The sequence below is a fragment of the Pholcus phalangioides genome, unplaced genomic scaffold, assembly GCF_987345545.1.
Source record: "Pholcus phalangioides strain wild (caught in Gottingen) unplaced genomic scaffold, Ppha-v1.0 ptg000008l_1, whole genome shotgun sequence".
In the NCBI taxonomy this organism is placed as follows: domain Eukaryota; kingdom Metazoa; phylum Arthropoda; class Arachnida; order Araneae; family Pholcidae; genus Pholcus; species Pholcus phalangioides.
The window spans coordinates 26336113-26357386 of NW_028301601.1; the positions used below are offsets into that span (position 1 = coordinate 26336113).

The following is a 21274-nucleotide window of genomic DNA, read 5'->3' on the forward strand; positions in this document are numbered from 1 at the left end:
GGGCCGTATTCACCAAAATGGTTTAAACGGTAGTCACAATTTTTCGATAAGAGATCAACATAGATTGGTTAAAAATCTGAATTTAACTAATCCGTGCCGATTTCTTTTCGGGAACTGTGCCGCGGGTCACTGAAGTGACCTGTGAATGTGCCACAGGCCTACTGGTATGATCTGAAAAAGTTGGCACGGGCCTACTTGAGTGATTTGAAAATGTGCCACGGGCCGCTGCAATGCTCTGGAATTGTGCCATGGGTCACGTAAGCGATCTGTAATCTGGGCCGCTTAGTTCATAAAAAATTAGGTTTGAGGGGACAGGCCACATCAGATAATCCCATGGGCCACATTTGGTGCACGGGCCAAGGATTTACCATTATATGGCTCAGAGGGTGGGTCACAATGAATTTCTTAAAAGGAAATTTTGAGTTCTTAGCCTTCGAATAGCATTGGAATTAACAGAAATTGATTATAACATATAATGGTATTTTCTTTCACAATTTTGATTTTTTTACATATTTTATGCATTAAAAAAAATGATTTTTTGATCGTTTGGGGGCTTCTGCCCGCCCATGTGCCCCCTCTCCTCGTACAGTCTTTGATCCACCAATATGTGATAGAAGGGGGGGGGGGTAAAAAATGGCTGAAAAATTGATGACGTAATACTTGAACGGCCCCCTAGGTTGCTGATTTCAAAATTGGTGTTACTTTTTGCTGGATTAACAATATTTTTTGAAATAATGCATATTCTCCACTATTTAAATGTATAGTAAGTAGACTGCAATACTGTTGAAATTTAATTTTCACTTTATCTCAAAAACTAAAGCCAATCTGACAAAACCAATACCAGATTCGGATGCAGCGCCGCAAAATCATCCTAATCCTGTCACTTTTTTCCATTTTCTTGCCACTAACGTTATTTCTGTTTATGAAATATGTATTTTACAGGTTCCAGATAATGGGGAATCAAATCCGCGTCTCAGACGACCAGGTCAACATCTAACGTTGCCCGACCGGGCTTCTTCACAGCGAAGCTAATGATAATAATACTAATCACGTAAGGCAGTGGCGGCATTTTACCAACGTGAAATTTAATTAATCGTAATCGTAAAGCCAAGAACCATTTTAAATACTTTCTTTCCCGATTTTGACAAAAAAATATATATATATATATTTCCAGCGTCATACATGCACATACACAATTACACATACATTACTCCCTTGTCTTTCTCTTCACCAGGGGGACGCAAGGGCCCCCAGCCTATATGGTGACAGATGGCCCGCACAAGGGCCAGGCGTCACCTTAAAATTCTAATTCTGGTTCAAACTATTAGCGCTTAACCCACATTTTCTATTTTCATTGCGAGAGGACTGGTCCTCTCAATTACGTTTATGTTGTTGAACCTATAACGGATAAATTACCTTCCCCGTTAGTTGATGATCATTAATGTTTTTTCACTGTAATTTTAGAGTCAACCGTAAATGAACCCGTTTCTACAGAAGAAAAATTCCACCGTCACCACAGCGGTGGTCGGCTGAAGTTGGTTTTCAGTGGTTCGCAACTTCACGGCGCGAATGCGAGCCGATATCCCCTTTAAAGAGTCTCGCCACAGAGAGCACCAGACCTACAAACAGCACAAATTCAATCATACTCATCACTCGCTTCACTTCTGAAATATAGATGGCGGCACTGAAAAATCAAACATAACTCTATATGCGCATTCAGACTGTTAGGTACAGTATACACACAGTTACACTTCCGGCACAATTCACAAGGTAGTAAATCGCCCATAGATGGCGATAGACCTGGGTTGTGCTCGGTTTGAAAGAAAGAAAAGAAGAAAAATTCAAGATATTAATTTATACCATACGTATATTCATTATCCACGAATATTCAACCAATTACGTAGCATTCAATTTTTAAAAAGTTAGGCATTTCATTATTCCTTCTCTAAATAAAGTATTTTATGAATTCCGAAATGGATATTATTTATTAATGCCATTGTTTTAAAATCTAGCGACTGTTAAGAATGAACAGATAAGATAATAGTGATATCAGAAATGGAAAGAGAATTATCTCGTAAACAAACGATAAAGAAGATTGATTTATGATAAAAATTATTTTTATCTATGTTAAAACCATTTTTCTTGCCGATTAGTGGTTAAAATATACAATGCAAAAAAGAAACGAAAGATATTTCAGACAAACTAGAATACAATTTAATAAATATCAATAGGGCAGGAGTGTGCGACCTTTACAGCTTGCGAGTCAGAAATTTGTATACATGTATATACATATATAGGGTGACCGTATGACGTGTATTTCACGGGACATTGCTGCAATTTTGGGCGTTGCAACTTTTTCATAAAACGTCCCTTTTTCTCCTTATTTTCAACGAGGCTTACTTTGAATTATTTAAATCAAGAATTACGAGTATTTTCATGACTTAAAAGAATTTGATGTCTTTAACAATTTTTTTTTTGCCTGAAGTTCGCAACTTCACTTGCCTTTGACAATTTTTCAGCTTTAATAAGCAACTTTACTTGAATTTGACAATTTGTTTGTGCACTAATTGGCGATATCCCGTATGAATCATAATTTTCTATAACATCAATTGGATTTGACATTTTTTTTTCCTCGATAATTGGCGATATATGTATGCATCTCGATTTTTTTTTCTTTTCAATGAACGAAATAGGTTCAACCTAGGTATTTATCGTGTTAAGTTCATTGATTCTTCTCCACCGGAACACCTTTGGATGGCCTGATTGAATCTCTTTTCGGGTGACGTTTGGCTCGCGGGCCTGTGCACTCCCGACTTAGGGCGCTGCAATAGTTCTCAGCATTTTGGAAATTTACTTTGGAAGATCAAACATTTTACAGCCGGTACCTCTTCTTTAGCAGGAAAAGGAGGCTGGATAGTGTGAGTGAGTGTATTTTGGGCCCTGTATAAAATATCTATAGTACTATGAAAATTAACGGAGTTGGTGCAAATTATGCAAAAAACACGTTTTCGAATTTTTCACAGTTCAGAAATGCTATGAAATTTTCTGAGTTTAACTGTGTTTAAGTTTTCGTTCTACCTGTACTAGAATTATTTTTAAAATATCTTAATATAAACAGCAGTTTCTGTTAGTTAGTCTGCATTTCATGGTTCTGTTAGGCATTATATATGCCTAATCAAATATTAAATGCTCCTTCCTCAAAACTAAGTTTTTGGTAGATAGTGGCATATTTTCGAACAAAACTCATTAAAATGTCTTGAAACTTGTCTCTCAACATTATGATGTTACATATTCTAACATGAAGATTTTTTTATCAAAATTAATTGAAAAAATTTCGTGGCACAAAATATGGTTAAATTTTGGAGGTTTTTGGAAAAGTTGCACGTCGTTGAAGTTAAAATTCGAGAAAAAAAATAATCAACAATTAAAATCCTAAGGCCGGGATTACACTATAAAAGTTTGATAAAATATCTTTTATAAAACTTGAAAAATTCAACCAATAAGTGCGTCGGTTATATTCCAGCAAATGCAACCGGAGATCGTATTGGTTGAATTTTTCAAGTTTTATCAAAGAGCTTTTATAAAACTTTTATAGTGTAATCCCGGCCTAAATGCTCAAGTTAAATTGCATAAAATAAGTGAGCCAACTCTTTATCTTCATATTAATCTTAATTCTTCTATTACCACCACGAATCGAACTTGGTGTCCATTTGCTTCATCTTGCTCTTTGGTATCGATTGTAGTCTATCGAGAGACGGGAAAATCTTCGGTTTTTTCCCAATGGAAAGATGTTCGTTGCACTTAAGTAAAAAGGTTCTGAACTTTCAAGATGTCCGAATAAGTCTAGGCCTTTAAATAATTAAGACTTCACAGGCTCCAATTGGATCACAATCTGCAAATGAATTCTCTGTTCGAAGACGGTTCTTGCGAGTTATGTGTACCGTTCACTTTGACTGATTTGCCGAAGCCGTTTTCTAAGTGGCCATTTTTAGTGTGTTCCACGTCGTCGGATGCATTCGTATCAGAGAAACCATTTTGCTTCGATTCTATTTCCGTTTTCACACCCTCAATTGTCTTCTTGAACACGATTTTCTCGATGTTTAGGAACGGAGCTTCGATAAGCATAGTGCTCACGAATGAACACGAGTAAGTGATGAACAAATGCCCGCAAAATACCCATACCTGAGTGGGATGAAAAAGAACAAAAAGTCAATATAGGCACATGCAAAACAAGTAAAATTTTACCTCTCGATAACGGATGCTCAAAAGAGTGAAATTTTTGTCCACTAACGAAGAGTGACCTTTAATATATTAGCAAAATACGTTAAAGCCCTGTTTCAAAGGGTTCGAAAGTGTCCACTAATGGGGAGTGTCCGTTATGAGATACATATATAAGAGAGGTTTCCCTCTATTTCTATACTATCAGAATGACTTTTTTATACTTTCAATACACTGTTTGGAATCTTGCGGGACCAGTCCTACAATTTGCTTAACTGTGCAACGTAAGCGTTGAATCCGACAGGTGCCTATTCATTATAAAGTGTACCCATCGTGGATCCAGAGCGATGTGTCGGCAGTGGTGACAAATTGTACATTCATCCCGTATTTTACGGGAACACAAAAAAAAAAAAATTTCCCCATATTTTCTGGCTTTTGGGAGGGGTGATCGCTCACCTCAGGATCGGTACATAAAAACGACTCGCCCTTTCTGTACACGCACGAGAGTTTCTTCATTCCTTTAGAAGCTGAGTTGAGTTTTAGGCCGTTATCTCTATGGCTACATAGCAAAACACATCATTTTGGTCGGGAATTCATTCGTTTTGATGAGGAAAACAAATTTGGTGTCTAGCAGCCCAATATGCGTTTCAGAGTGTTTCAGAAGACGTCTCAAAAAATGTTTCTCACAGACAATTACTGGTCCCTATGAAGACAGAATGTGGCAGCGAAAAGCCATTTCGGCCGCCAGAATGGTGTAAGCGAAGAAAATTTCTAAGGTAATGAGAAAATATTTTAAGAAGTGTTTTTCTGTGACTATGGCACTCATTCACTTCACAATGTGACGGAACAGCCGAAGGGAAAGAACACAATTTTAACGGAGAAGATTCTGGATAATTTAACGTAAAATAATCAATACCCCCCCCCCCCACCTCGGATTTTAATGATATCAGTGTAAAATGAACATTTGCGTATGATATATCCGACCCGCGTCCTCAAGAACGAATTTTATCGCATGCCGCTGACGAGTTTATAGATTTCCCAACATGAGTGGACTATACTCACCGCAAAGTAGTGCCAGGGCATGAGCGTCATTCTCAAGTTCCCTACGGCAGCAATCTGTACCATGGGGTGGAGAAGATACGCACCGTACGTCAGTCGTCCCAACACAACCCACATCTTCCAGGTAAGAATATAGTTGACCACACCTGTTGAAGAATTTAGATAAACTTATACGCAGCATTTTATTTAGACATTTTATGCAGTATGGCAAGGGAATATATAGGGTGTCCTGTAAGTGCTAATACGGAATTTATCTCACGAACCAACGGTAGAGGTACGATTCAAATTTAAAAAAAAAAAAAAGAGCTCAAAATGCGTTAAAGTTAGGGGTACGGGGGGGGGACTGTACAAAAAATTTAGATTTTTTATATTTTGTGACACTTTATTTTCCACTGTCAAAACTGGTACATGGTAAATGTTTAACGCATTTAAAGCATTTTTTTTAATCGGAATCATACCTCTACGATGGATGGTAGATAAGATAAAGGCCGCATTGGCACTTACAGGGCCCCCCTGCATACAGCTGCAGACTGAATATGATAGTGCATGCATTACACATGTAATGGTCTCATTTTATGATTCTGATAAATGAAACCATTGCAGTTATAGGCAAAGTGAGTTTGACGTAATAAAATGTGCTTATTGTTGTAAGTGTACAGAAATGAATGAGTAGATTGTGTGTAGTAAGATAGATAGACAGAACCGTTCACAACCCCGGACGGAGCACCTTACTATCGTTACCTCAAAAGAGGCAGAGTTGTGTCGGAAAAGTTAGCAACGATTTATAGTGGTGGCTCTCCTTGCCCCGTGCTCGCAAGTATCGAATCACTCGCGTCGTTCTCTCCATGAACACAGCCATCAACTCGATGCAACGTGCAAGCCATTTGACTAAAATGGATGGCTGAACCCAATGATTAGGGAGAAAAATTGCGCGTGCCCCCAGCGGCACATAAGGGGTTTCAAAAGAAGTGTGGAAAAGACTTATGGGTAAATAAGAAGAAGTAGGCATGTTGAAGTGGGAGAGATTTGAGAATGGTCTAAATACACAATGTATACAAATTACATATATACAGCGCCTCCACTGTGACGGGAAACGCAGAAACAAAGCCTCCGTACACAGTGCTGGGCAGTTTTGTTTCCCTTTCCTTTTGCAATATACACACACAGAGCCTCCACTGCGACGGGAATAATCAAACACAGCCTCCGTTCACAGTGCTGGGAGTTCAAACTTGAATTACTCACATATATTTACATAATATAAATTTCCCTTTTCATAATAATTTGTGATGCACATAAACATTGTGTGAATAATCGAGTGACCATGAACACAGGAATGCGTACGAGTGAGAACATGACAACGAACTTATTGAGTAGTATCATTAAGAATTAAGAGGCCTATAAAGATATTTCAAGGAACTCTGGGAAGAATGACCAGTATAAGTATCCAGTGATGACGTGAGAACCTGTGACGAATGAGAATCGCATGCGGACGATTCAGTAATAAGTTGTTTGATAGGGATTGCGTGTGACTATGTGAAAAATGAAACTTGTCAGTGCGCTGGTGTACAAAATTAATGTGTTCGTGATGCACACGAATGACTCGAAATAAATATTAATTAGAATGAGCGAAATATATCCTATCATGTGATGCACTTGGATGTTTACAACTGCGAAAATGGATGAGGGTGGAATATTACCGCAACGCACTTTCCGGCACGTGCATATTTGATTAAAAATATACACTAAAGGAAAAAAATAATTGCAAACCCTTGAAGATGCAAGGAATGCAACTTTCCGAAATATACGGTTATGCGTTCTGCATTTAACTACTTTAATACACTTTGAAATTATTCATGTATAAGAATTCCGAATAAGCAGGGTGATCAGTAAATTAGCCCTTACTGCCAAACATTTTCTATTTAGTTACTTATACCAAGCGTTACCAGATTCGAAAACTGAGGAAAAAGAACGTTTGCGTGCGGAACCTTGGTAACGTCACTTTTCTCAATAACATTGCACAACAGATGACGCTACTATACTAACAAAACAACAAAAAACACGTCACCACACAAACATTTCCCTTCCAGAGCCACTAAAAAATAAATGGAAACAAAAAACACCAAACAAGATCCGTCTCTATTTGCTTTTAATGAATTTTTTCACACAGTTTGGTCAGTTTTATTATTTGGTCTGAAACAAGGCGAGAGAATTTCTCCCTCTATCTTCAGAAGGTTTTTATTTTTCTTTCGGGAGCATTGCTTTTTTTACCAGAGGTGTGATTTCGCTATAATCAGAATTGAGAGTGTTGTTTTTATACTATTTTCTTCATTTTTTTTATGGACGAGGTAATTCCTTCAGTATACAACATTACATGTTAGTGAGCAAACAATGGAATTCTCAAAATGGGTGTTGTGCGGTTTTGTTCTTTCAGAGCCGTTTTTCAAACTATCATTTTCATGTTATACTGAAGCAAACTGGGTTAGAATAGCATCTGCCCTGCTTGAAGGCAACTTGGGCTGTTGAATTCTGGGAATTTTCACGGGGTGATTTGTCAAAGCGTGTAAAAAAAAAAAAAAAAACCCTACAAGAAACTTTGATTCAAAGTGAGAAAAAAATATCCCAGGAAAGAAAAAAAGAAAAAGAATTTCAGAAACCTGAAAAGGAAGACGAAAGGGCAAATTTTCTAAAACGTAGGAGGACGCTTGAAATGACATCAAAAAGTAGGGCGTCTGGTTACCATACTAATATTTTACATTCCAACAATGGAAAGAATACCACAACTACTACTTAACCGTACATGCCCCTCATTCATAAAAATTCCTCTAGCGAATATCTGACGAAATGGTACATACCGGAAAGAATTTTCTTAGTGTATGTGTGTTCCATGACGTACTTATCCTGGCAGAGTTAAGCTTGTTTCGAGTTCTGAAGGTGCTGCCATCTGTCTTCCACATTTAGAAGCGAAAATGGAAGATCCTGAATTCTAGAGGCATGTAATTATCGTGTTTAAGACATGCCTGCTCTCAGTGGAGAAATTTCTACAAATGGGAGACCAGCACGTATTCGCTCCTCGAAGTTTGAAAACCACGAAAACCAACAATGATAAACACTGCGGAGATGTGGAGGTAGAGCTTCCTTGAGCAATGAATAACAATGAATAACAATTCTTTTAACGAATTGGTACATGTTGGAATGTGTGTGTAGTGAACCTTCTCTCCGTGAAGTTTTTTTCTGTGTAATGTTTGTTATGTGTAATGCTGCCATCTGCTATTAATTTTTCTAACTATGCATGAGGTGTAATGACAATAGTATACCGCTGTAGGCCTGTTTCTCTCTGCGGCGAGAAAACAGACAACTAACTGCTACATGTGTTTACTACCACAATAGCGCTAGTTCACGTCGTCGGCAGCGCTTGATACTATCCCCAGCGCATGCATTTCGCGACGCTGCCTACGTCAGATATGGTGAGCGAACCCACGAACGTATTCAGCGATCAACTGTTCATCTCTTCTAGACTCAGAGCCTGCACGCGTTTTTCGCGATCTTCACCCTCTCAACGTGGTTTGACACCATGTTCCATTGCAAATTTTGTTCCTCTTGATGCCTACTGACAACTCTCGTCGGTTTGTCGGCCCATTAACAGAACACCCTGTATATTTCTTGTCTAGTATATTTTTCAAATGTTCAAAAGTTACATCAAATAGTTCTGATGACATTGTGAGCGTTTTCATGCATATACATTTTAGATTAATCTGAATTGAAATATACTATAAAAGATGACGTAAACTTAGGTTATGAAAGATGTGGTAAAAGATGTGCAAATTGGGGGTTGTGCAAATCAAATGTGATATTGTGTAGTTGAGAGAATATTTTATGGAAATACATTTATTCACTGAATTGAATGTTGTAAAGTATTGAAAGGCACACGTATAATACAATGTAAATTATCTGGAAATTCCTTCTTGTAACCTTCAACAATAGTTTATATTTTGTGCAATATAATTGTCAGATGTTCAACCTTATTCATGCCTGAAAAGAGTTTTCTATAATATAAAAAAATCACCGATGGTTGTTTTAAAGCAACAATTTTGCCTTGACTGATCAATATCTCTACCTAAGAATAGAAACGAAGGCGAGAAGAAGACTCAGTGTTCGGCACTTTGCACCAACTAGCAATGGAAAAATTCATTGAAATAATCATATTAAGCGGGAAACTTCTCTCTATGGGAGAAATTTTGGTGCCCGAAGATGCCGTCCCTATGAGTAAAGTATCCGTTTATACGAGGCCCATAGATTAGAAAAATAAACAAACGACAGTAGCATAGGCCATGCAAAGTGTCCAGACACGTCCTAGGACTACACGTTTTCTCCCAAAGAAACACATATAAACATGAATCATCTATTCTGCTAGCGAAAAGAGGACGAAACTAAAGAATCTCATTAACGCACCTTGATCAGAATCAACATCACATTGGAATGCTTATTAGCAAATCAATGTGCAGATAGAAAATCTGTTCGGACACTCTAAACATGTTAAGTTTAGAAATAAAAACCCATGTGCATATATATAAAAGAAATATGATTTTGTACCTATTCAAATTCCATTGTATTCCTCGTATTTATTCAAAGTGTTCCTAATTTCTGTTTCCTTGATTGCATTATGGGCAATCCGATTGATCACTCGGTGTAAGAGTATAACTAAGGAAAAAAAAAAAATAGCGGATAATCCAATAAAAGACTCACCTGCCTGACCAGTGGCGCAATTGGCAATAACCCAAGCTACGCCTAAAGCCCAAGCAACCCGATGGCAGCCACTGTATAGCAATGTTTCAAACGTACTCGGTTCGATACCCTTGTTCCATTCCCAAACGCCGTAGAGGACGGCAAGGTTGGTGGCTATCGCTATCGGCCAGCCGATCATTCTGATTGGCTAATTTCAAGAGGAAGAAAAAAAAAATTGAAAAGGTAATTACAAAAATTCAAATTCAATCGCGAAACATAATCATGTGAATTCTATACACAAACGTATACAGCTTTATTTTTTAAACTTCCATAGCACTTACCAAAGAAAACCTAAGCTTTGGCCGCATTGCCAGTAAGTATCCAAGGAGTATCCCAACGCAGTAAGGACCAGCGTGCGGATATGGCTTGAAATATGATGACGACCATTGAGTCATTCTTTGGCTAAAATAATAGCAGGAACTAATTTGAAAGGTATTTTTTAGCAACAGATAAAAATCTTTGACAGAATCTTCATGATTCGACACTCACGGAATCAGAGGTATGTTGGACAATCGACATTGTTGGATAATTAGGGGAACGTATCATCTCATTGCCTGTATACAAACATATAAAGGGTGTCCTGTAAATTTCATATATAATGCGGCGGCCTTTCTCTTATCAACTGTCTGGCGTATAATTTCAAGTTAAAAAAATGCTTAAAAGGCGTTCAACAATAGCCTGTACGAGTATTATTTGGAGTGAAAATACAGTGTGTGGCAAAATAAGAGATCTACATTTTTATACGGCCCCTCTGTTCTCCAACTTCTAATTAGAAGGTTGTTTCCCTGTCTCTCCTGAGGCCATCTAAAAACATTCCAAGCCTCTAAGTACAATATTTTCTGAGATATTGAGATATTGGAATTTAAAAAAAAAAGGAGAAAAAACTTGGAAAATGACAGCATAAATGAAGATAAAAAAAGCTGTCCGTTACTTTTGGCTGTTTTTTTTTTCGAACCGAGCACAACTCGGGTCTATCGCAATCTATGGGCAATTTACTACTTAGTGAGTTGTGCCGGAAGTGTAAGTGTGCGTACCTAACAGTCTGAGTGCGTATCTAGTGTCGTGTAAGATTCTTCAGTGCTGCCTTCTATATCTCAGAAGTGAAGTGAGTGATGTGTAGTGACTGAATATGTGTGTACTTTTTGTAGGCCTGTTGTTCTGTGTGGCGAGACTTTTAACGGGGAGATCGGCTCGCATTTGCTCCTCGAAGCTGGGAACTACGGAATACGAACTTCAGCCGACCACCACTGTGGCGATGGTGGGGCTCGAACCCCGGTCCCTGAGGAACCGTCTTTCACTATGCTACGGCGTGCGAGTATATACCAAGGACTTTCATTTTGGCTCTACTACGCCACAGAATTACACCACTTGGAAGCAACAGTTACTGAGAAAACACTCCAGAATCGAAAGAATTAAGTGCCTTATTAGATACGTCATGTCAAACGAAGACAAAATCACAGTCGCGAAACAGTGCCAAAGTACGAATGTTTCAGCTTCCTCACAAGCTGATAACAACCCTTCATCAGACTCAGACTATGATCCTCTGGCATGAGATGAGATATTTTGGGATTGTCTCCGGTGTCTTTGTGCGCGACTTCTGATAGACAATGAAGTTCCTTGATTCTCGTTGCTGTCAATGGACAATGTCGCCTGCCATGTATATATTATATATATGAGTGTTTATATGTCTGTATATATATGTTTATATATCTCTCTTATATATATGTGTCCATAGTTATTTGTGGGCCCCCTTCGTGGCCTGCTGGCGATGTGCGTATGCACCTGCCCATGTAACCTCAACCTGTTCTCTTCTTACCCGCTGGTGGTCTTTTGGTGCTTAGTGATCCGGACATTGCATCGCTCTTCCACCATGGCCCAAACCCTCTAGGTGATCAGCTTATATTCCCTATGGGGACAGAGCGGGGGCCATGGTCAGTTTTGGGTCCCTGCGATGAGAGTCTGTTACTGTGACTCCTCGACCACCACAGCGGTCGTTAGTTTTGGCTGTTCTTTCATAACTTTTCTCTCCTATGTTTCAATTCAGATATCTTAGTGAATACTGAAATTAGAAACATGGATTTTTTTCCGTTGGCCTCAGGAGATACAAGTCAACACCTTTCTAATTGGAAGTTAAAGGACAAAGGGACCGTATGAAACTTTAGATTTCTCTATTTCGTGACACACTGTATTTTCATTCTCAAAACTGGTACAGGATAATTTTTGAACGCTATTTAAGTGTTTTCAGTTTCAGGATCAGGATTGTTTCGAGAATCATAACGTTTTCAAATTTTATTTTTGTTATTTTTCTCACGGTCAGTCACGCGCCAAACACCAAACGTAATTCACAGTGGGGGGGGGGGGGGGGGGGGTTGCCACTTTTAAAAAATGATCAGAATCCCGTTAGAAGCCGAGTTCGGCCTTCTTCTTTCACGATTGGCGCTTTTTTCCCCTTCGTGAAGTGTAATGTTACAACCTTGTTGCTACGCCAACTATTCTCAGTATTTGTTGGACTTCATTGTGTCAGGTACAGGGTGCAAGTTGCAACTGTGATCCATTTCATTCAACAAGCTTATTGTGAATTGGTTAAGTTAATTCAGAGAATTACGATCAAAAGACACGGTGCAAACATGCCTCTTCCCCACCACATCTAGGGCAGGACCCCTTGGATCTTTTGCGGTGCGATAGTCGATAGGCGGTGCAAGATGTCACGTGTTTGCAAAGGGGGAAACATCCTTACAATTTTACTGCTATTAATGAAAAACCCATATACATTGTTTTTCTAAAATAATTTTTACATTTATTGTTGTGTAGAATTTGGAACAGCGCGTAAACCTTACTAATTCTCATTCGCCAAAGTTGGCAGCTTTGAATAAGTATCCTTAATGCAGTTGCTCAGACACTCTTACTGCAGACGCACTTCAGTGTCTGTATAACAATGACTAGTACGATAATGTACTTGTTACTGCTAGTGCCCGAAATTTTCCAATATCGTTGAATATTGATCTGGCCAATGCTCGGATTTCGGGCTTTGGTCAGCCAGCAAGCGGAGTGGCCACATATATCTGGTCAAAGTCCGATAACAAAAGACAAGATTCGGTTGTCATGGCCATGGTAAGGTATTTTTTCCTCGATAATAATGTTCACGTCAGCTGGGGTAACCCGCCAAACCATCGGTGGGCAATTGGCCGGTCAAAGCCCGAATCATTTATGAAAATCGGACTCTGGTCAAACCTCACTGCAGCACTTCTGTCTTCGGCAGTAACATATATAACATTTACGCGTTTATACCTTACATTAGACTGGGAAATATTATATAAAATTTATAAGCTAGCCATTGAACGAATCAAAAAATAAATTCTTACTCGTGATCGGGATGGACGAAAAGCATCGTCGGAGGGTATCCTTTAGCGTAGATGATCGCAGATGAAGAAAATATCGATGCGAGGATGCCCAGTACAGCGACAGAAATACCGACTTTGGGCCACCTGGGGGAAATATCGTAAAAGAACGGCAAAAAATTTAAAACTTCCGAAAATTTCCATATTGACTGTTATTCAAACAGTACAAAAAAGGGATAATGAACAAAATGAATTATAACAGACACAACAGATCGAATCCCTTACCTTAAGAGCGGCAATAGGACAACGAGTGCGGCTATGTACAGTTGGACATCGCAGGCAATATACCAGCTCTGAGGTAAACACTGTCCAGAGAAAAGAAAATGAGTGGAATATTAAAACCAGAATTATACGTGTTTTTTCAATGCTTTAGGATAATTTATTAATAAGGTGAATGTAAAATTTATAATTACTATTAATATCAACTGGATGACAACTAAAAATGACTATATAACACTTATATAATTGCTATTATAAACATCTAAAATGTGAAACCTATACCTACTTTAATAACACATTCTAATCTCGTTAACGTGATTCCGCTTATCACGCAACTCTGGTTGATGTGAGAGGAATTGTTGGTCCCGTCATTCTTTATGGCGATATAATGTTATAAAATATATGCTTAACACGAACCTTCTAACCGTTTCGCTTACAAGCGATTGGCAAGAAATTCATATGATCTCTGTTTGAGGAATCGGCGATAAATATGATAACCTTGTTCTAACGTAATGGCGTGTTAGAAAGAGAGAAGGAAAAAGAGTAGAAAAGTAAGAAAAAAAAACCAGTATACTACTCTACTTTCTCTCTTATCTGTAAATATTATAGTTCTGTTTCCCCCTCTAATGCACATGCATATAGAAGGACCTATTTATCCTTAGAGTAGAAGCTACAGCAGAAGCTTTTTACCTCCTCATCACGAAGGTAAAAGGAACAACTTTTTTTTCATAGGGTTGCAACAAAGTTTCGTGGTGATGAGGAGAGATGAAAGCAAACAGGGAGACTTGTATATGAATATTTTTCCACTGGCGTTTGGACGCAAAATTACACACTTGATCGTAAAGTGGTTAGATGGAAGATCGCTTAACGTGAAAGGATTTATCAACCTGAATAAAAAGATATAGTATTGTAGAAAAATTCCGGGAAGGCAAGGTGAATGTCGTTAACGCGCTCGATAACGGACCATGCTTGTCATTCAACCGAATTGGCCATTTCGCGAACTGGCCAATTTTGGACTCAGAATTTCTAATGAATCTGCGTATGCAGGAACGTGTGCATAACTCTACTACATTAACACCTAAGTGCCACGTATAACTACTAAGAAACAGTTATGAGTGACCTTTACGATTACAATAACAGCAAGATAGAATTAGTAGGGAGATCAATTGATTTTGTGCTTGAAATTCCAAGATTTAGAGATGCAATCGTTGGTAATAATACATCTGTTTTCTAAAAGAATTTCGGACATTTTCATAGCGCATGTTGCGACTCGTCATCAACATTTGAAACAAAAAAAAAAAAAAAGTTCATAAATCGAAAAACTTTCTCACCATGTGCTCTCCATCGTAGAAGTTGTTGATGAACAAGAAGTTAGTCCACCAATTTTTTTGGCACGATTCCACGAACGGGTCAACTGTGTCGTGCCAAACTGGCCCGTCACCGGTCAGCGGGGCCAGAAACATAAAGGATATGGCCAGCGAATAAATAGGCAATACTCTATAAACATGAAGAAGGAAACAATAATATTTCAATGAGGCTTGTTTTAATAACTGTTAACACATTTGATTTTTTAGATGGTAAATACTGATTTATGGGATATAAATTTGAGCGATTTTCCATTAACGAAGAGAGATAACGTGTGCTCGTACATATATCAGGTGTTTACCTGTAAATTCTGTGGAAGATGTACAATCCGATATTCAAAGGTCGATTGGTCTCTTTTGCAATCTTCACTGTCAAGTAACAGGCAAGAGTCCCACTGGAATGTTAAAGAAATAAATCATCGTATTAGACAATGATGTTACGTATGGTAATGAAAATTTTGTAATGTTTGATGGATTTCGGATTGAAAATGCATCGATCAAATTTTTTAAAATTTTCCTCACGAAACTCATATTCGTGAAGAAATTCGTATTTCTGACCAGGACTGCAACTGGATGCTTGGTCACCTGGGGCAAGGCAGCACCTCCGCGGCCCCCTTGTAATGTCGAAGGAAGTTTTGTGAATGAACTTTCGCCACCTAGGGTCAAGCGCCCGTGGCACGAGACCCTCCTACTGCCCCCTAGTTGCGGCGCTGTATCTGACGAAAACAGTTAATTTTTTTCATTAGATATTTGAATCTCTTGTTTTTTTTTTTGGTCAACATGCTTACACATTGTTTTGCTCACTCACACGCTTGTATACCCTTCATGTAAATCTTTTGGTCACGCGCATGGCTGCTCTTGGCCATTTTTCTGGCCGCTCACATGACTTGCACGCACACTCTTGGCCAAGAGTGCTTAACCTTTAGGAGAGCGTGGGCCGCTTTATTGATGTGGTTGAGTGACGCGGGCCACTTAGTTATCTGTAACTGTGCCATGTGTCGCTTAAGTGTTCTTTAAATTTGCTGTGATTCACTTAAATCATCCATAAATATTTCGCGGGATACTCAAATAATCTGAAAATGTGCTGCACGCCGCTTAAGTTTTCTGAAACTGTGCTGCGGATAACATAAATTGCCTGGAAATGTGTACCGCTTAGTTCATTTTATAAGAAATAGCTTCGAGGGCCACATCAGATGACTCTGAGGGCCACATTTTGCCCATGGGCCAAGGGTTGAGCACGCATGCTCTATAGGTCATTCTTTTGGTCATTCACTGACTCGTTCTTCGCTGTCCAGGCAGAGGTGGATTTATGGTTGGTTCTACACACTGATGTTTTCAAATTCTACTCTGACTTTCTCGACTGTTCATTCCTCAATTTTGCTGCCATAGACAATTTAGCCCACGAAGCCCCCCCCCCCCCGAGAAATACCTCCCTGCCTAATTTATTACCTAATTTTTCTTTCAATTTTCATTGAAGGGAAGAAAGAAACGAAAGATACGATAATATAATTTTTTGGATAAGTACTTCCATTCATATTGTTGTTATACAGATCGTTACAGGTAAGAGAACTAATATGCATGAATTCAAATTGCACTAGGACGAGATAACTCGCCACCCACCTGTGCAAAGATAGTAAGAAAAGTTTGTGCACGAGATTTCAGACATATTTTCAATAAAAAGTTTTTCTCACCCTATCAAGAAGAACGTATCGACGGCAACACTTGCATTCAAAACGGCTTGAAAGGCGAAATCTTTAGAGTAATCCAATGCGGACTTCAGTTCACCTAATGAGCAGTAGAAAATAATCCAAAAAAATATATACACAGTGATTATTTGCCTGAAATTAATCGGTACATTACGTTGGACGTGGCCGTTCGGGCACAACTGTTTGGACGCGGGTCATTCGGACCCGTGCGGTTTGGGCATCGGCTGATTGGACAACGCCGTTTCCACGCAGCAATTCTCAATTATCATGAGAACTTCAGTAATCGAGAAATGATCGAGTACTTACTGTGCTCACAACTTTATGATATAACTTAATGTGATTGTTCTATAACTATACAATTGGTATAATTTTTGGTATAATTTAGTGACATTTTCTGTCCCTCCCACATCCACAAGGAGCCAACACTCTCCATAGATGCCGTAAGATATTCATGGGGGGGGGGGGAAAGATTTTTTTTTTTTTTTCATTTGTGTTTGTCTTCGTGTTTTTATCCTGTCTGCATATCTGTGAAACATGCTTATTTCAGCCAACTCGTAGGCTCGTAGGGCATTTACCTGTTGCGATCTTGTATTTGCATCATCTGTTAGCTGTTCCATTAACAAATCCGATGATACCAATTTCATTATGTCAGTACCTACCACGCAAAGGTAGGCCCAAAGAACGTATTCGCGTCAAAACTTGCGGCCGTGCCACGTTAAAACTACGACACAGTCTACCCCAATTTTTGTATCGTTAATAATAATTAAAATAACTAAACGACTAAATGAATATGACGTTATGAGGAATAACTAATGATCCGGATGATTGGACGCAGTCACGAGATGGCGTCCAAACGGCACGGGTCCAAATATCAGAAGTCCAATCGGCCGCGTCTGTCCTGTTCTGAAAATTAATCGCATAAGAAGAGATATACAAATACAAAGCCACAACAACGAGGTGGCTGAGAAAAAGATGCCCATAAAAATATGGATGTTATATATTTCCAAAAATATATAGCAACCCAATTAAAAATGCAATTAACAAAAATTATAATCAATATATACACATGATAAAATACTATACAATGCCCATAAAGAATACTTATGGTTGTCTTATTTTGAGTTATGTAACGAAAGTTGTCCGTTTTGCGAGCAGTTGCGGCTCATCACAAAAAATACTCAGGTGCCAAATATGAATACGCATTGTTGACCACAAAACAATGTCCCAAACGCCAATCAAATCACAACAGAGGGTATTAAAAATGCATCATCAACAATATAATCTATCGCTTCAACAGTTGAATGATTATTGTTGACGTCTCAATCTAAGAATATAAATAGGGGCTTTTCAATGCTCATACCTCACATTCGCCTTCAAGGCTTCAACGGAAACAAAAAAAAAATTGGAAAATAAAATTCTCGAATAGGGAGGGAGATCAAATCACTAAGGTATTTAAGTGATTTGGTCAGTGAGGTGGGTCGAGAAGCTCGTGTCATAACCCTGCGTGCGGAAGGGATAAAATCGCACGGAAATTGCCGTCGAGGAGGGGTCGGGGTGGCAACTCAAAAATGAGGAATTCTCGGAAGAGCGGAATTGCCAAGGCCATCCCAGAATGTGTTATATTTTCCCAGTCCTGTCAGGATACCTCGATGATCCGGGAGAGTGACTGAGTGTTTCTGCACTTTTCCGTTCTCTTCCGGATCGATTGAGTGATGGAGAAATAATACAAAGGTAACAAATGGGTAATTCCGATTTCCCCCGTGAGTTGTTGAGTCCGGTAAAGGACCGCACGAGCTCATTTATTTCTAAACTGTGTAATACCCCCAGACAGTGAATCCAAAATCGTTATTTTACAATCGAGAGTGTAAAATTGAAGCATAAATTGTGGGGTGTTCCTGATTTATAATGGAACCCACATGTGATGGTAGCCTCGATGAAAAAGGACTGGAAACCATTCCCAGTGGAAACCGTTAGTGGTTTCCGTCCTTGGTTTTCCACCTGAAAACTGGGAAACGTGCGATAAAAGCCGTGTGAGTGGCTCCACATCAGGCGTTTGACACTCTTCAGTATTAACACGAAGGGTAAAATCAGGAGATTTTTTCGCACCAAGTTCCCTCTCGGTCTACCAAGTGGACTTTCCAGGTCAACCGCTCCATAAATTTATGGGATTTGATTTGAATGCTTCGAATTTGTTGTAATAATTTTGATTTAGGGACACAGTTCGTTTTTGTGGGATTAATAAGGTGTGGGGGGGAAATGCAAAAAAATATATATTCGGCGTTCAAAAAGTATACCCGGATTCCTATTGGAAGCGTGGTAATAAATAAACTGGCACTACTCAGACGTATGTAGCGCCCATTCTGATGAAGATATTTTGATTAAACTTTGTATATAGGATATATGGTCCATGGGTAAATCAAAGCTTCAATAAGAAAAAATAGTTACATTTTTGGTCATTAGGTGAAAAAGTGACGCTTTTTTATCATAGTTAGCTTTTTCTTATGGTTCAAATAACGTATATACCAAGTTTCAATGAAATTCGTTCACCAGAATGGGCACTACATAGGTCGGATTGGCGCAAGGATCAATTTGTCAAACTGCGCCAAAACAAATGATTATACAAAAATAAGAAAATATGCCCTTGTTTGTCATGCCAAAAAAAAAAAAAATAATAATAATAATAAATAAAACAGAGCATGATAAAAAGCAACGTGAAACTTAAAACAATGACGTTGATTGTAAACTATATTTTACTGTAAAAAGCAATGACTTTGGTCAATTTAAAAATGCGAGATGCATCGCAATGGTCATTTAAAATGTCGCTAAGTGGAAGATGACTTTGACCCCAAAGCGGTCATGAAATGATGACGATGGTGTGAACAGGTAAAAACATGAGCAATGGTCAATGGACTTTGACAATGTGGGCACTCTGGTTGACTCTCTCGTAATAATAGATATGATTGCGTGAGGCGACTGTGTCCTATGCGTAACAGGGCAAGCAGAACTTCCTCTTTTCGGCTGGTCCTGCAGCTCGAAAGCCAATGGCCAAGTGTGGGCTTGATGGTATGTAATTTATTATTTATTTGGTCATTCCAGTGATCCTGCCAGCGGCGATGCATCACTTCTCGGACGATTGAGAAGTGGTCACTGGCAGGTACCAAAATGCTATTGTCAATGTTAGTTGTTGTTCGAGCTGCGACGTCTGCTTTCTCATTGCCCGGTATTCTAACGTGACTTGGTACCCAGTAAAATTTTACTGTGGTACCGTGATGGATGAGGTAATGTAATTCATGAAAAATGGCATGAATGAATGGATGAGTGTGAAACGTACAGGAACACAGTGCTCGCAATGCGCTGAGAGAGTCACTATAGATGATGCATCGTCGGTGGCGTTTGCGTTGTACATGACGTAGAGCCTGAAGGATAGCGTACAGTTCCGCCGAGTAAATAAAGAATGTGCCAGGAAGTTTGAAAGATGTCTTCTCACAGCAGATGTAGGCACAACCGACATGGGTGGGATTAGTGTCAGTATAACTGAACTGGCAATACTCAGATCGATTATACTGACACTAATTCGACCCTGATGTAGTACCCATTGTGGTGGACGAATTTCATCTAAACTTTGATATATACGTTATATACCAAGTTTAATCCCTTAAGTTTTGGTTCATAACTTGCACCATTATTACTTGAATGTACTGTGAAAATAGCAAAACGTTCCATTCATAGACTTTTTTTTTTCAATAATGTTTCAAATATTACACGAACCTTGCTTAAAATTTGGCATAAAAACGACTTTATCATTAAAAAGTGAGATAGGTGTAGTCCAAAATTTTTTATTGTTTCTATCAAATTTGAGACACTTGTCTTTATCAGAAAATAGCATTAAAATTCACTCCAGTACCTTTTTATGGAAAAGTGCTCTCGAACACGTAGTGTAGTCGGATATCTGGGACATAGTTTCCCAAACTTTCCGTTCCATCGCCCCCTTCATCAGAAATTTCTTTTTCTCATCGCCATCCAACTCAAGTGAACCCATAGGACCCCATGTCAAGTCCATAGCTTCTATCGCTCCCTTCCCCTCCCCGAATCATTCAATCGCCCACTTTGGGAAACTAACGGAAAAGCGTTAATTTTGAACGCAAAGTTACTTTGACATGCGATTACATTCGAACGGTTTATCTCAGGTTACCGAAATTTCATGACTTTCTTCACATTGTTAAGGCTCTGAAAAAAGTTCCAGAGATATAAATGCTCTAGGTTTCGTAGTTTAGTAATAAAATAAAGTTCTTCCTAGAACCACGGTAGCGGTCATTTTGACCGCTATAAAGATATGTAACTAATATGATCGTAATACATGCTGAGATGGACAATGAATGAATGAACGCCAGGGGCTCTGCCACCGGACTTATCCCGTTGCCGAGATCTCTTCCAGCCCAGCTTCGTGGCAGAGTCTGGGACAGAGTGAGTGCACCTAACAGTCTGAGTGTGCAGCTAGTGTTGTGTATGATATTTCAGTGCTGCCATC

General features: G+C 38.9%; 1 protein-coding gene across 1 annotated transcript in view; it reads right to left on the reverse strand.

Moving 5' to 3' along the window:
• Positions 1-2191: 2191 nt before the first annotated feature.
• LOC149084107 (nose resistant to fluoxetine protein 6-like) overlaps positions 2192-21274 on the reverse strand; it is a 32576-nt gene continuing 13493 nt past the window's right edge. Inside the window, exons 8-16 of the mRNA XM_089234456.1 lie at positions 16732-16825; positions 15343-15435; positions 15008-15173; positions 13683-13762; positions 13422-13544; positions 10341-10461; positions 10021-10207; positions 5281-5423; positions 2192-4182 (exon numbers count right to left, since the gene is read on the reverse strand). Of these exons, the coding sequence (XP_089090582.1) occupies positions 3886-4182; positions 5281-5423; positions 10021-10207; positions 10341-10461; positions 13422-13544; positions 13683-13762; positions 15008-15173; positions 15343-15435; positions 16732-16825 (1304 nt within the window). The 3' untranslated portion in view covers positions 2192-3885. The remainder of the gene's footprint in view (positions 4183-5280; positions 5424-10020; positions 10208-10340; positions 10462-13421; positions 13545-13682; positions 13763-15007; positions 15174-15342; positions 15436-16731; positions 16826-21274) is intronic.